A 16309-nucleotide genomic window follows, 5' to 3' on the forward strand; every position below is an offset into this window, starting at 1 on the left:
GAATTCCTCCGCTAAGCTTATAGCAATTATTAATGAAACTAAAGTCATAACTTTAATAAATACAATATATCATATCTGACGTACCATAGAGTCGGATATCATTGCTGTAACAACATAATATGAATATTATATCACAATAGGTGATAAAAATATGTTTAAGTCACAATAAAAAAGTGTGTTCCAGCTGTAAATGTGACTGAAGTAGATCATCTGGATCATCTTTATCACCTGTTTCCCAACTTTTACATGACATGCAGCAACTATGAATGAAAACATGTTTCTCTGAGAAGCTCATAGCAGTTCTTTGTGAAAAATGACATAAGGTCACTAAAAAAGCTCAATGAAGTCCTCGTAGGATTATTAAAGTGATGCCGTAACGATGGTTCCCAATCTTTTATGGTTTGTGACGTCTTCATACAAAGAAACGTCTACTTAAGACCCCTCTGCACATGTTGTATATGTCTGTGAGAAGTTCAACCAAAGAGTAAATATCTCATCACACATTCTTCAGAAGCCTGAAGAAGTTAAACTGTCAGTATTTTATGAGGAAAAAAAAAAAAAAATAGTTTTTCCTTGTTTTCCAACCTTGTTAATCACCCTGTGACCCCTCAGGAAGTCCCGACCACCAGGTTTTAAACTTCAGCCTTATAAGATATAGATCAACACATGTAGGAATTTTAATTATTGATTCACCTGTTGGTCTATAAAACATCAGAAATCAATGAAGAATGACAATCACACTATCCTAGAGCACAACGAGGCATCGTCAAGTGTCTTGATATGACCGACAAAAAGTCCAAAACCCCAAAATATTGAATTCATTGTAATGTAAAACCAAGAAAAGCAGCAAAAAGTCCAATTTAAAGAACCTCGATCCATCAGATATTTGGCATTTTTGCTTCAAGAACTGCTGAAACCATGAGTGGATTATCATAATAGTTGCAGATTAGTTTTCTGTTGATCAACTAATCGATTCATCGTTACAGCTTTAAACACATATTTAATATAAAGTGACATATAGCATGACATCATCGCCCTGAACTCACTATTTAGTAGAAGATGTTGTCAGTCGGTTCTGGACTGTCTTTGACTGAACTTCATACCTTTTTAATTTATAAAGTTTCTCTTCTTTTAATTTACATTTTAACTTTTTTATGCTGCTTTAATGGACTATATGAAGCACTTTGAATTCCCTTTGTGTATGAAATGAGCTCTACAAATAAACATATGTATAGATATATCCATAAGAATAAGATTAGATTATAATAAAGCTAATCATAGAGGATAAAAATGCCATTAGGTGAAGTAAAGTCACCATACACTCCTCACAGGAGACTGAGAATGATATAACCGGGGATAAAAATCACCATAAACACGCCATAAAAACTTATTAAAGTGAGTATTTAATACCACAGACTTACCAAATGCCCCTAAAGCAATAAACAGAGATATTATAATGACATCACAGGTGATAAAATTGTGTTTTTATGATAAGCTGAGTAGAAACTCCAGAGAGTTTGTGCGGAGGAAAACAGTTATTTATTATTTTTTATATATTTCAAAACTCGAGATTGCAAACTGTAAATGAGATTACAGCCCCCCCCCCCCCCCCCCCCCCCCCCCCCCACCAAAAAAAAAAAAAAAAACATCTCCCATCATATAAGATTATATATGCGAGGTGGAGGTGGAGGTGGTGGAGGGTGGGAGCAGCAGAGGAGAGGTGGGACGTCCTCCTGGAGAGAGGAGGGGAGGACGAACAAGAAAAAGAAGAGAGAGAGAGAGAGAGGTGGGGGGGAGGAGGAGGAGGGTGAGGGAGGAGGAGGAGGAGGAGGGGGGGGGGTCTTGGGGAGGACAAGAAGACCGCTGCACCGCAAGAAGTGACTTCAAACGCCGCGCATGTCCCGCCGCTTCACCTTCTCTCGCCGTCATGCTTCTCGGTTTTTAAACCGGCTGCTGGTGAAGGAGGAAAAAAAAAAAGCACCTTGCATCTGGTGATTTTTTTTTTTTTTTTAAGGGGGGGGGGGAGGCAGAGTTTAGTCTTTAGACCGGCAGAGCAGTGAGTGAGCAAGCGGAGAAAGAAGAAGAAGAAGAAGAAGAAGAAGGGGGGGTGGATTACTTCTCCAGGTTTTTCGGGACTGCGCCGCATTCCTACCCGGAGCGCAGCGCTCAGGAGTCGGACCCGGTGCGCTCCGTGCCTCCGCTCCTGCTCCGCTCCTGCTCTTTCCATAACAATTTAAAAGATTCTTGCACCTTTTCGCTGCTTGTTTTCTGGCAACGTCGGGACACTAATAATGCACAGCTGCTCTCATTAGAGCTACAGAGATTAAAACACACATCGCGCGTTTTTTTTACCCTTCTTCCTGACTGGATTTTTTGGATTTAATTCCCCCTTTTTTTTTTGGCTGCGAACATGGATGGATGGTGGATATTTGTTGGCGCTCTGGTTGGGATCCTCACCGTCCCCACTGGGATACATGGTTGGTATTTTTTTTTTTGGGTCTCTCTTTCACCAAACCAGTTGTTCGGGTTGTTATGCAGGTCAGGGGTTGTCAGGGACCACCACACACACACACACACACACACACACACACACACACACACACACACACACACACACACACACACACACACACACACACTGACATTACAGCTACACACCCCAAATTTGTAAAACAGAGTAAATCTTTAATGACCCGAGGGGACAGTTTCATCAGATTTAGCCCGTAGCTTCTACTTTCAGCTGTGAATCATAAATCTGTTTACAAGGAGAGACTGGTGAGAGAAAGTTGTGATCAGTAAAATAGCTGTTTACTCCTTCATCAACTGAATGAAGCACTGGTGAATATAAATGATTCCTCACGTTGCTGAGGACATCCCGGACCTCCTTCAAGGACCCCTGGAGGGGGCCAGGACCTTGCTTTGGGACTCCCCCTCAGCAGGTTATTGTTTCCCAGGGTTGAGAGCAGAGATTTAACAGAGAAGTTTGTGTGATTCCAGCCTCAGGATTTGCTCCAGAAAGAGAAGGAGCGGATGTGAAGGAAACTCTTTGATATCACACAAAGAATCATTTGATGGTGGGGTTTTTTTTGAATGCCTCTACCTCATCATCAAGTGGAGCAGGGAACTTACACCATATTAGTTAGATTTATCCCTTCTAGTATGTTTACATCCCAGGAGGCATTGATCAGGTGATTAGCAGGGCTGAAAAAGTTGTTTAAACAGCATTTCAGTGACTATATTCTGATTGTGAGGTTAGAACCTGCTTCACATTGAAGTATCACCGTAGCAATGCTGTTGAAACAACACTTGTGTGTCCTCTAGATGCATTAAAAGACCTCATTTATCCCAAATCTAACAAGAAATCTATTACATCACTCTGCAAATCACCAAATCGATGCTTAGCGAGATAGAAAAGTCAGTTTGAGAAAGTCTTAATTTAAAAGAAGTGAAGAAGAAATGTCAGGATATTTATAATCAACCAGAAGAAACTCTCCTGTGATTTTAATCTTTTCTACAGACTGTGAAGGAATCTGAATAGAAAAAAGCAACACGTGAAGTGAGTTGACCGACCCCCCCCCCCCCCCCCCCCGTTGTGAATATGCACTACTTTCTTAAATATCTAAACACGTCTTTGAAACCGATCCTGCTCTGTAGCCTCTGTGCCGTTTAAATATTCATAACTCTGCATCAAATCTGGAAAGGTCTGACCGTGCACAGCTACACAATTCCCATCAGTCAGGAGCAGAATCTAAAGCAGGTTGTGCTGTTACTGAATTGACCCTTTCAAGGTTTCAACCCCCCATTTCCTCATATCAAACTTATTAATATTAGAGTTCGGCACGAGTTTCCCTTCGCTCACATGCAGCAGCAGCAGCAGCAGCAGACTCCAGATATTTATCAGAATCATTAGCATCCTCTCTTCAGCCGCTTGGCAGCACAAACTTTCATAAAGAAAGATGCTCCTTCGCCTCCTTCAACAGCACGTGGGTGTTGGCAAGCAGAGCAAAACAGTTATAAAAGTTGAAATATTACTGACGTTAAGTGCTGGATGCTGAGATGAGGAGGAGAAGATGATCCGGAGGGGAAAGTTTCCTGACAGTGAGGTGTTCAGGCTGCAGCATTTTAATGGTGATTCTTCTGAAGTCGTTACAAGTTTGTCAAAAGATGAAATCCCCCCCCCCCCCTGATCTTTTATTTCTCTTCGGGAGGCTTGTGAGAGTTGTCACTGTTAGCTGATAATCTGACGATCTTGAGATGATGATGATGATGCTCGCTATCCGGAGATATCGGATGATGATTTTTCTTGCGGTTGCGACTTCACACGTGTGAAGCCTTTGTAGTGTCACGTCTCTCTTTTAATGATGAAACCGAAAAACAAGATGATGAGACGTTTAAATGTGTGATCGCAAGAAAAAATGTGATGGGGAAAAAAAGTGTTTGATATCTGGAGATGATGTTAATTAAATCATTATCTTGTGAAAGTGGGTTTTAAAAAACTAAACATTTCTTATGCTGAGATGCCTCTTCAATCCTCAACCAGTTCTTTCGTCTGGCAAACTATGACACATTCAAAATATGGAAGAATGTGTGAAAAAAGAAGATTTTGTACTTTTTAAACACAGTATGAAGAGAAAATTAGTGTATTTTTTCACTGAGGTGTCAATTCATTGCAATTTTTTTAAAGAAAATCTAAAATCTTGCAGCATTTTGGTCAAAGTTCACACCAAAATGCACACACTCGCACAGTAAAGTTGTTATTTTATTCCAAAAGTTGCCGTTTTTGACCCTTTAAGACTGTTTCTCTTCTCCGTGTGGCGTTGAAATCCTGACTCCTGTTAAAAATGGTCATGAGAAACAGTTTACTCCTGCTGCAGAGCTTAAATGTTCAGCAAACTAGGGCTGAGCGATGTGCACAAAATGAAATATCACAATATTTCTGATCAAATACCTTGATATCACCACAATATTGATATTGTTGCTTTCACAAAATATTTACACAATGAGATTTTTGATCAATAATCATCAGAAATGTGGATAAAAAGACTAAAGGCAAGTAGAAAATGACATCACTTTACTGTAAATCAGCCTTTAAAACCAGGAAAAGACTAAATTTACGCCATATCGCGATATTACAACATGCAAAGACGATATCTAGTCTCATATCATATGATATCGGTATCATATCTATACATCGCTCAGCTCTACTGTAAACCATCTTTGTACATCTGCCAAGAGTTGTTTCAACTGCCTGATTACATTCTGCAGTAAACACGATCTCCTGTTCAGAGAGATAAAGATACAACAGCATGAAGCAGTAAACAGTCTCTGTCTCTGGCATCTTGTATGAGAATTACAACTGTATCTCTACTCTTGTTTTCCCATGTGGACCATTATGGTAAATGTTTACCTCTTGCTGCACCCCCCCCCCCCCCCCCCCCCCCCGCCTTCCCGAGGCATCTCACATTTCTCCAGTCTGGGTTTTAGTGAGGTTCAGACCTCAGGTTGAGGCGCGTGTCCGTCTGTTTTCTTAACATTTAGCCCTCAAATTGAGCAGAGATAATCATCAGTGCCTCGCTATTTCAGTCTAGAGGTTGCATGTTTCTTTGTTTTTTTTAAATATCTACAGGCTCCACATGATGATAATACCCAAGATCTTTAGTTTAGTTTAAATGTGGCTGAAAGTTTATTTCTCACAAAACAAAATATTTACGATACTAAATATATATTATCAGGGGATTATATCAGGTGTTCAGACACCACAGGTAAAAGATGTGTGTATATTAGGGTTTGTGTGTCCTTATTATGAAATTAAAGGATAAGTTCAGTTTTTTTCAAGTCTGTCTTATTATAATACATGCTGGTACGTGGAAATTAATATTCCCTCAGACTGACACCTCTTCCTAACATACAGCGATTGATTTTTCAAAGAAGCGACACGTCGTTCAGCCTGTTTGCTGACGCACGGAGCAGGTTCAGACATCTTCACTGGGAAACATTGAAACAATCTGATGTTCGCTCGTTCATATTGTGTCCATTTAGGAACCGGTGTGAGACTTCTGTAAGAGATGAGGGACAAAGTTCAGCTGAAGCTAATAACATTAGCAGTCTGACTGAGCTAAATCGAGTTGTAGTCACGTCTTCGTTTGTCAATGTAGGGCTTAGCGTGACAAACTGAGTCTGAGAAAATGACAATAATCCAAAGCTGTGTCTCAAATCACATACTTCTGTTAGTACACTTTCATGTAGTACACTGTGTACACTATGTATTTACTGGCGTAGCGCATGAATTTCTACAGGGTCGTGTTGTCTCAAATCAAACATGCCTGTTGTGCACTTATTGGAAATGACGATCGCAAATTAGCATTAGCTAGCGTTAGCATTAGCTAGCGTTAGCATTCGCGTTATCGTTTGCACACCAAATCATTACAGACTGCTAAATTAACCCAAAAAACATACTGATGGCTTATATCCGACAACAGTATAGTGGTGCTTAGTGCTAAAAAACACATGTATAACTTACATTTGTATAATGTGGTGATGTTCACCGTAGTTAAAACGTACTCGGCCGCCATTTCCTGTTTGAAAAAAGGTCTCTCCCCTTCCGCTACGTAGCCAAGATGGCGACCATTGAGGGCGAGAAGTGTCCATAGTTCCACACTCAACTTTTTGACCGTTTTGAGTGCACCATCCGGGTTCTCACAGTGCATTTTTCCATACTTCTCAGTGTGAGCGCACTCATGCGCTCAAAATGTTAAGTGTAAGTACAGAAGTATGTGATTTGAGACACAGCATGAGACATTATTGATTATTAGGAGAGAGACTCTCCCATTAATCATCTCACGACCCCTCAGATTTATCTGCTGACCCTTTGGAGGGGCCCCGACCCCTAGGTTGGGAACTACTGGACTAAACTAGCTAACTGTATATAAAGTAGTGTAAACTAGCTCCACCTCCAGCAGCTACAACAGTAACATGGTGCTCTAACACTGATGCTTCATTATTAATAATCTAATGATGTCATATATAATAATATATCAGTCAGAGGGCCCAAACCACTACTTTTACTACAATACTTTAACTACATCAAGCTCATAATACTTATGTACTTTTACTGCAATACTTTAACTACATCAAGCTCATAATACTTTGTAATCGTAGGATTTTTCATGCAGGACTTTTTGGAGCATTTTTACATTGTTGTATTGATACTTTTACTTAAGTAAAGGATCTGAATACTTCTTCCATCACTGAAATTTGACTTCTTGTAACAAAGAGAACTTTAAAAACTATGATAATTTCATGTATTAGCTTCAAGTCAGGGAGATTTTGACTTTGTGTCCCTGAATTATTCTCCTGTCTCCCGCTGCGATTCAGACGTTGTTTATTCACCTGACCATTGTGTCCGTGCTGCGGAGACGTATCGACCACTTTTAGAGTTTGACGGCAAAACACACCCACACACACACACATACACACACACACACACACACACACACACACACTCAGAGGTCTTACAGGAACTCACATCCTACAGTTTGAAGGAAATTGATTCCTCGTCCTCTATACGGCTGATCCGCTGTTTGACCCGAGTGTCTGCGAGAATGATAAATACAGATTTTTACATAATCCGTACCAAAAAAAAAAAAAAAAAAAAATACTGTCACATGACATATGAATACCAGACGTGTGATCATGACTGGACTCTCTAATGCTAATGCTGTTTCTCTCTGTCATCCTAGGAGCTTGTATCTACGAGGGATCTCTGTATGCGGTAGGTGCTCCCCCCCTTTTTTCTGTCCTGTCCCATTTTACCTCTCTAGTATCACCGGTTTAAATTCCCTCCTGTCTGCTCGCAGTTTTAGGATGATGGGTATTTGCTCATGTATTATTCACAGGGGGACATTACCAGGTTAGCATGACTGACGGATGGAGTTGTTGAGAGTGTGTATATGCAGAGAAAGGTGGTAAAAGCTGTATGTATCATCAGTAGGGATTGCTGCACATCCCTCTGTTGTCTGAGTAGATGTGTCTCATTTATAATGCATGCCGGATACTGACTTTGTGGATGATAATGGCAATGAGAGAGCATGATGCAGCTCGGCAGCGGGCCCGGCTGCTAAAAAGGAAAAAAAAAGCTGCCGCCGCCGACTCCCGCTGCCTCTGCTGAGAGAAGGTTGAGCTCTTTTCAAAGTTAGAGAGAAGTTTGTGATGAGCTTTATTCACGTCGTTCTCTGCTGGGTTATTGGCGAACATCCAGGGTTTCGCTCTGAGGTGTTCTGTTGTTTTACATTCTTTAAACCCCGCTGTCGGGTTCCTCGTATCCCGGCTCGTGACTTATTTTGATGTTTTAAAGTTGTCGTGTTTTGCTCGAGGCTTTCATGGGATGTGAAGTCGCCTCGTTCCTCTGTTCAGGAAGCTGAAGCCCACCGACGTTCTTATTTAGGAGATTTAAAACTCAATGAGTTGGACTTTTGAGACAGAGATAACTTGTTTGCCAACATCTTCTTTTAGATATATTTTATATTGAGAGCATATGCAGAACATGGACAGATCTAAGATCATTTAAATGTATTTAATGTTGCCCACATCCCCTCTGTAGTTTGCCAGTTTGTGATCTGATGCCGTTAAGATGGAAGCTCCTTCCTGATCGCAGCTGTGTGATAAAAATGGGTTACGTTCAAACTTCTCTTTGCACTTTTTATTCATTGAATTAGTTGTTCAGATCTGTATTTGCTCATAAATAATTCATTTGAAGGCCCTGTCAAAGAGGAGATGTGGTGGCGGTAAAAGAGATGTGAATCCTGACAGAATAACTTCAGCCAGGTTGTAGTTTCTGCATCCAGCGATGGTCTGAATGCTGCTTCAAAGCATTTTTCCACTGTGAGGAAGATAAACAGCCTGTTCTCACAAGAAAAATGACAGTATAGCTTTAAAATTCAGGCCCGCAAAAACAACCTATAGTTATGTTTACGCCATCCAGCGGCTGTAGGAGTTATGACCCGGGGAAGTGATGCAATTCAGATGACGTCAATATAAATTGACTTGATATGATGATTTTGACTTGTTAGGAGGAACAGGGTTGGGTGGATAGCTGGATAGATAGTCTAGACTCTGCTGCAGGAGACCACTGTTCACATCCCATTTTCCAACCGCAAATTCAAACCATAGACTGTATAAAAATATGGACGTAGTTACCGTGATGTCACCCGTTGGTTTCTGAAGAGCGGTTTTGAAGCTCAAAGTGAGCCGCTCCGGCCGTCGCCATCTTGGCAGTACGTGACTCTGCCTAACTCCCAGCCAATCAAAAATGGGTAAAGAGGCGGGGCCGAATGGCTGAAACAAGCCACCTAGTGGCTGGTGGACCTGTCACTCAAAGCAGCCATGTCCTTCATTATGTAGAACTTTACAGCTTAATAAAATAAATAACGGGTGAGTTATAAAAAAATTCACCCCCCGTACAGTTGTCATGAAAGAGGAAATTAGCTACAGAGACCAAAACCGTTGTTTGTACCAGGTTGTAAACATGTTTATTTCTGCTGTAAAGTTGGGCATTTTAACATGGGGGTCTATGGGGATTGACTCGCTTTTGGAGCCTCAAGTGGTCATTCAAGGAACTGCAGTTTTTGGCACTTCCGCATTGGCTTCATTTTACAGCTCCGGAGGTTGCCGCTTGGTTCAAACCGCAAGTTGGGACATTTTAAAAAAAATGTAATGTTGTGGTGTTTACTGTTGCCATGACAATGAAGGTTGCGTAACTTAAAGGGAATGAAAACCAGGTTTCAAGTGATCATTTTGACCCAAACCATGAGCTTTCCCAACACTAACCAAGTGGTTTTTGTGCCTAAACCCAACCAGACCTTAATCACAGTGTTGTCACACCATAAAACATCACTATTTTCTAAACTTGATTTGTAAAAGTTTTGAAAAGCCATTACTACAGTCGCTAGATGGCGTAAACGTAACTATAGGTCGTTTTCGCCGACCTGAATTTTAGACCTACTGTAGTTTTTTTTTATGAGGATTTTTTGGGAAGAAAGATGAAAAAGATTTTCAGACAGTATCAGCATAGACGATACTTTTGGTGATTCGAGCCTTAAGATGTCTCTGTCTCCATTTACGGGTCGAACTGAAGTGAAAAGGAATGAAATTTGCTGCTGTGCACTTCAGAAAAACACCACTTGTGTCTTGCAACAACTTGTAATCTCTCTTAAAAAGCCTTAAACACGGTACTCAGCAGTAGAGCTGTGATTCCCAGGCAGAATAAGGACGAACTCCTGCTTCTTTCCTGCTGTGTTATCAGTATAATTACAGTAAAGCTCGAAACAGCAAGCTGTGACATACCTACAACCACCTCCAATCCTGTAAACGCATGAGAACACATCCTGCCTCGCCGCTTTACGTTTCCCCTGCCTTTGACGGGGAGGATAATTTGTTGATGTGAGGATGTAAAGACAGAAATGGTTGAGTCAGTGTTTTAGGAGGAGGGGGAGGGAGGAGGAGGAGGGGGTGGAGGACAAGGGAAAGGAAGAGGAGGGGGTTTGTGGGAAAAAAAGGAGACGGCAGGGAGACAGGTGGGATGTCCCGGCATGTTCGAACACAGTCGGGTAAAGGCCCTTCTGGAGTTCAAAGTGAAGAACTTCCCCCCCCAAACACCTGGAGTGGTCGGCAAGATAGGAACAAATGGAAAAAAAAGAAAACACCCCCGTACAGATTAAAGTGCAGGTCTCTATAGAAGCCCTCAGGCCTCCTCTCTGTGTGGTTTAGGTCTGTGGTTAAAATAATCATAAGAGCAAAAAACAGTTTCACACACACACACAGCGTCAGGCTCGTCTTTCTTCTTTTTCCAGACTTGAATTTCTTTATTTGATTAGATTTGGTTCTCAGCTTCATTTATACCAACAATAACTCTCATCATCCTTCACATCTAAATTAAAAAAGACAGATATTTATTTATATAGAGGCACAAATATATGTGAGATGACAGGCATATAAAACCACAGGCTACATGCACGTAACTGTGTTTTCCATTCTTTTCTTAAAAGCAGGCTTTTAGATCTGAACATAACCAAATTATTCTTCCAAGAATTTTCTCTGCAATCCTTAAAAACTAGAGCTGAAGTAGCTGATTGACAGAAACTTTAATTGGCAACTATTTTTTATAATCGCATAATCGTTTTTTGTCATTTTTTTTACAGCAGAAATTCAAAAAAAAAAAATTGGCTGTCTGCAGCTTCTCAAATTGGAGGATTTGAAGCTTTTATGTGTCATACACGACGGTAAACTGAGTATCTTTAATTAAACAAAACAAGACATCTGAAGACAATATGCTGAAAAGTCTGCTGACACATTTCTGCATAAAGCAGTGAGCTCTCTTTTGATAAAGGACACGTCATGTGATCACCAATCAACACCTGTACATGTGAGAGGAGGTCCTCTACTTCCACCCACATCCACCAAAAAAACAACATCCATAACCACCAGTTCTGCATTGATAACAATATCCAAAAACAGTACTGGGAGCTGACAGCTTTGAAAAAATGAAAAAAAAATACAAATTTTCTGACATCTGTCAAATTGTTTAACCAAATCATTAATTGTTTGTTCAATTAATCCAGTGTTGATTCTAAAATAGCGATAGCAAGTGTTAAAATTTGTCTCTGTGGGCACAGCTAATTAGAAATATTCAATAAAAACTGAATCAAATACACTGTTTTTCCATCAGTGTGGGTTATTCTCTGCAAAAAGTAAAATTATGTGGGTTAACTTCAAAAACTCGTTAATCAATGCCCCGGTGATTTTACATGTAGCACATCATGTGAGATGGATTAAAAGACGGACACAGGAGAGTGGATCTTTACATTTTCCCACAGAGAAGAGTCGACTTCTCATTGATTAGACCTTCACGTCGGTTGAGTTTCTACTGACAAGTTGTCGAGCGAGCCAGCGGAGATTTGGTGTTTGACTGATGTTCCACAGCAGCACTAAATCATTCACCAGTCAGCTGTCTCGCAGCTTCAGTCCTGTAACCTGATGAATCCGATCAGACCCACAGAAAGGTTGCGCTCAGAGGAGCCTGTGTCGTCTGGGTAATAACAGAGGTCTTAAATGACGTCACCCTCAGGTCGTCTTAGACATCCCGATCTTGTCAGCTCATGTCAGCGTGGACTCTTACATCACGTCCTAAATATAGCTGCCGGTGGTCGAAGACGTTCTCAGATTCTTTACTTAAAGATCAAGTGTTATAGAGAACAGGAAGTTCATGGTCTTGGGGTGAGTTTTGCAGTTATTGATGCTATTTAAAGGATAAGTCCACAGTTTTTTATACCATATTCATATGGCTCAAATGAACATGGAACGTAATCTTGTTCTCTTATTCAAACTGGCCATGAAGATCCATTTCTAACATGATTCCGATATAAGAGACGAGATCCTTGTTTTGTGTAAAAATGCATTAAGTAGAAGCAAAGCTGTGTGATTTGGTCACATCAGATGGATATTCTCTGTAACTTTTATAGTCTGTTTGTGTTTCCTCAATATTTCCTTGTGGAAAAAAAGAGTCTAACTTTGGAAGACGGTCATCAACCAATAATTAATTCTGACTATTTCAAATCTGTGGATGTAACAATTGTTTCAAGACAGATTAAAAAAATGTGAACCTTTAAAACTGTGCTCCACCAATTTAGCATTGCACTCCTGTAACATTTACAGTCTTTTTTTATTCCATACATTCCTTGTCATAACCTGGCACCTACATTTCCCAGAATGCAATAGTAGTTTGGTTCGGAGTTGCAGGTGTGTTATGCTAGTAGCAGCAAATGTAGCCTGGAGCCGCTAGCCATCTTTGCTAGCCGAGATGAGGAGCTAATTTTTTCTAACTCAACACCTTCAGATTTTTTTTTTCATTATCAAACTTGTAGTCTTCAGCACCAACCAACCAACCTCTGGAGACACAGAAGGTTTTATACTACTTTCTACACATATAAAACCTGGAAAAACACACGCTGAGGTGCAAAATTAGTTCCCCTGGTTAAGTGTTTAAGCATTTTACCAACTTTTTGAAGTAATGAAACAGCATCATTCAAACAAACCGATTCTGAAATGATGTCACAACATCTTTTGATATTTATTATCTAACTTTTCTAGTTCAGTTTGAAGCAAGGATGTGGGCTAGCAATATTATAAGCCAGTTCAGTGGATCATGAATATTGATGTTTTTTATCACAACAAAGCCCAAACAGTAGGGGTGCGTGTGTGGAGCTCTGCTTCAGGTAATCGTCCATTTTTCCACAATGCATCTCTAATCATAAGAAAAAGAAAAACACTTTAACAGAATCTCAAATAAAGTTTGGAAAAGTGAAGAAGTAAAAAAGACTGTTTCGACCCCTGATTCAGCACACACAATCATCTGAACAATAATCAGACACTCAGCAAACAATACAGGCAGTGGACAGTCACTGATACTGAACTGTGCTTCAGTGTCGGTCCACTGATGGCTCACATTCGACTCGGTGTTTCGGGACCATAAAAGTCTTTTGACAATGTCTGAAATGTAATGTATTGTCAAGCTAAAATAAGTTTACTTAATGTGCTTATCTCATGTTTACTGCAATCTCTTAATCTGCTAAATAATTAGAAACAGCTGCAAGAAGATTCACTCAGAAAGCACCAGTAGTTTAAAACTGTACTTAGTTATATGAGTAAATATTGTTGCATCCTTCTCCTGCACACAGGAGCCCATGTGACTTGTCATAATCACCCGAACACTGTACAGTATGAAGCTAAAGAGGCTTGCGGGTAACGTGTACTACATGCGTCCTGACAGATTGAAATAACAACAGGCTTATTGTACCGGAGCAGTGTGCCACCAAGCCCGACACGCTGGTGAAATACAACAGTGAAGGACAGCAGGGCTCGGCAACATGCAGCACCATGTCCAAATATATCACCTGCCCCTCAAGGCTTGAATTCCTGGCATTGCAAGTCGCCGTTCCTGTAGGGAATCAAAATGTAGGGCACCTCGAGAATAGCACCATCAGGACGGAGGTCCGGGCAGTAATGCCAAGGATTTCAAAGAATGAGTTCTGGGATTCAATAAAGAATTAACCTGAGCAGAGCTGAAGCAGAGTTTTTACTTCAAAGGATAAGTCTGGCAATTTTCTACATTTTTCTTCTTGTCAACAAATCTCATGCACAGAGCCAAACCAACAATGAACTGATCTACTTACAAGTATTGTGTGTGTGTGTATCCAAAAGCCTGATATATCTTATTCCTCTGTGCTGTAAACCTCCGTTGTTGTCCAAAAACTATTAAAAACACATCAGTGAACCACATTGCTGCACTGGGTGACATATTACTTCATTACGAAGAGTTTGGTGAGGTTAGTTTGTTCAGAAACGGCACCAAAAACTAATAACAGCGATCACGTTTTCAGTCTCTGGAGAGTAGTTTGGTGGGAATGCGGTTCTGTTTACAGAGCTTGGCTTTGTATTACATTTTACACTGCAAATAAATTTAGTATGAAGTCAAGAGGCTGTGATATGTAGCACAACAAGCTAGTAAAGCTCTGTAAACAGAACCACGTTCCTGCTGAACTACTCTCCAGATACTGAAAACATGATCGCTGTCATTAGTCTTTGGAGCTGTTGCTAAACAAACTAACGTGACCAAACTCTTTATAATGAAGGAACATGTCACCCAGTGCAGCAATGTGGCTCACTAACTAGTTTTTAATAGTTTTTGGACAACAATGGAAGTGTACGGCACAAAGGACTACAGACGGGTGACAAATTAAAGGAAAAACTGGTCCAGGCCTGAATGCTTGACCCCTACAGTGAGGGGATCCGGTGCCTTTGTTATGCTTTGGGGGGCATTTTGCTGGCATGGTTTGGCCTTAACCTCTCAGCCTTGGCATTGATTGTAAAAGTCTCTACTGGAGGGATGAACCATTCTTCAAAAAGATATTCCTTCATTTGGTGTTTTGATGATGGTGGTGGAGAGCGCTGTCTGACACGTCGGACCAAAACCTCCCAAAGGTGTTCAACCGAGTTGAGATCTGGTGACTGTGAAGGCCATAACATATGATTCACATCGTTTTCATCAAACCATCTAGTGACCCCTCGTGCCCTATGGATGGGGTCATCCTGGAAGAGACCACTCCCATCAGGATAGAAATATTTCATCATAGGGTAAAGGTGATCACTCAGAATAACTTTGTATTGATTAGCAGTGACCCTTCCCTCTAAGGGGACTCAAACCATGCCAGCAAAATGCCCCCCCCCCAAAGCATAACAGAGCCACCGGATCCCCTCACTGTAGGGGTCAAGCATTCAGACCTGGACCAGTTTTCAGTAGTCAGTATATCAGGCTTTGGATGCACACACAATACTTGTAAGTAGATCAGTTCATTATTGGTTTGGCTCTGAAGAAAAAGATAGAAAATTGCCGGGCCACATCCTTTAATATGTTTAGTATAAACCCTTTTAATCACGCTGGGCTTTTCAGGGTTCATAACAAAATGACATCATTTATTGCCAAATACTAAACGTCATTAACGATGATGAGATGTAACTGCTACATGTGTGGTAGAGGGTTAAATTTCCTCGTAGTCCTGATTGATCCCAATTTATCTCTTCCTCTTTCATCCGAATCCTGCTCCTTTTAGTCCCGATCCTGTTTCATTTCATGTTAAGCAATATAAAGCTCCGACCTAAAGAACCAATGAAGCAGTTGTGAAATTTGTCATCGTTTCTAAATACATTAAGTAAAGGAGTTTTTTTTGTAAAGATGCTTTTTATTGATTCCCCAATACAACCTTTCAGTGTTTAATTTCGGACTTGCTGAGCTTCCAACCGTATCGCCAGTTATGCATGCATCAGCGCACATGTGTAATGTTTACAATATGGCAGACTGTAAAAGGTAATGAATTCTGCTGCTCTACATTCTCCACTACTTATGTCTCAGTGAAGCACCGTGATCTCACAGAAAAGTCTTAACCGCAGATCTCTGAGTGCAGTTTTTATGACTACGTTTGATTTTTTTTTTTTTTTTTTTTAGATTTATGTTGAGCACATAATCTTTTATCATTACCACGTCCTGAAATTGCTGCAGCGTATAAAACTGTCACATGAAAGACAATAAAACAAATAAATATCTCCTGACCTCTGTGCACTCCCGAGGTCCCCGAACCTGATGGTTTTATTTTACGTGTCAGATGTTATTTTCTATTTCCTGCTTAAAACGATGTCACCACAGAATTTTTGCAATTTATAAGTTTGCTTGAGTTTTGTTTCATTAGTGAGAGATAATGTG

The 16309-nt window shown here is 40.5% G+C and overlaps 1 protein-coding gene across 2 annotated transcripts in view; it reads left to right on the forward strand.

The window, feature by feature from the left end:
* The first annotated feature begins 2028 nt into the window (after window positions 1-2028).
* fras1 (Fraser extracellular matrix complex subunit 1) overlaps window positions 2029-16309 on the forward strand; it is a 294733-nt gene continuing 280452 nt past the window's right edge. For both annotated transcript variants that reach the window (XM_042420806.1, XM_042420807.1), the window contains exons 1-2: window positions 2029-2477; window positions 7740-7771. In XM_042420806.1, coding sequence (XP_042276740.1) covers window positions 2411-2477; window positions 7740-7771 — 99 coding nt within the window. In that variant the 5' untranslated portion in view covers window positions 2029-2410. The remainder of the gene's footprint in view (window positions 2478-7739; window positions 7772-16309) is intronic.

Source organism: Thunnus maccoyii, chromosome 9, assembly GCF_910596095.1.
Source record: "Thunnus maccoyii chromosome 9, fThuMac1.1, whole genome shotgun sequence".
In the NCBI taxonomy this organism is placed as follows: domain Eukaryota; kingdom Metazoa; phylum Chordata; class Actinopteri; order Scombriformes; family Scombridae; genus Thunnus; species Thunnus maccoyii.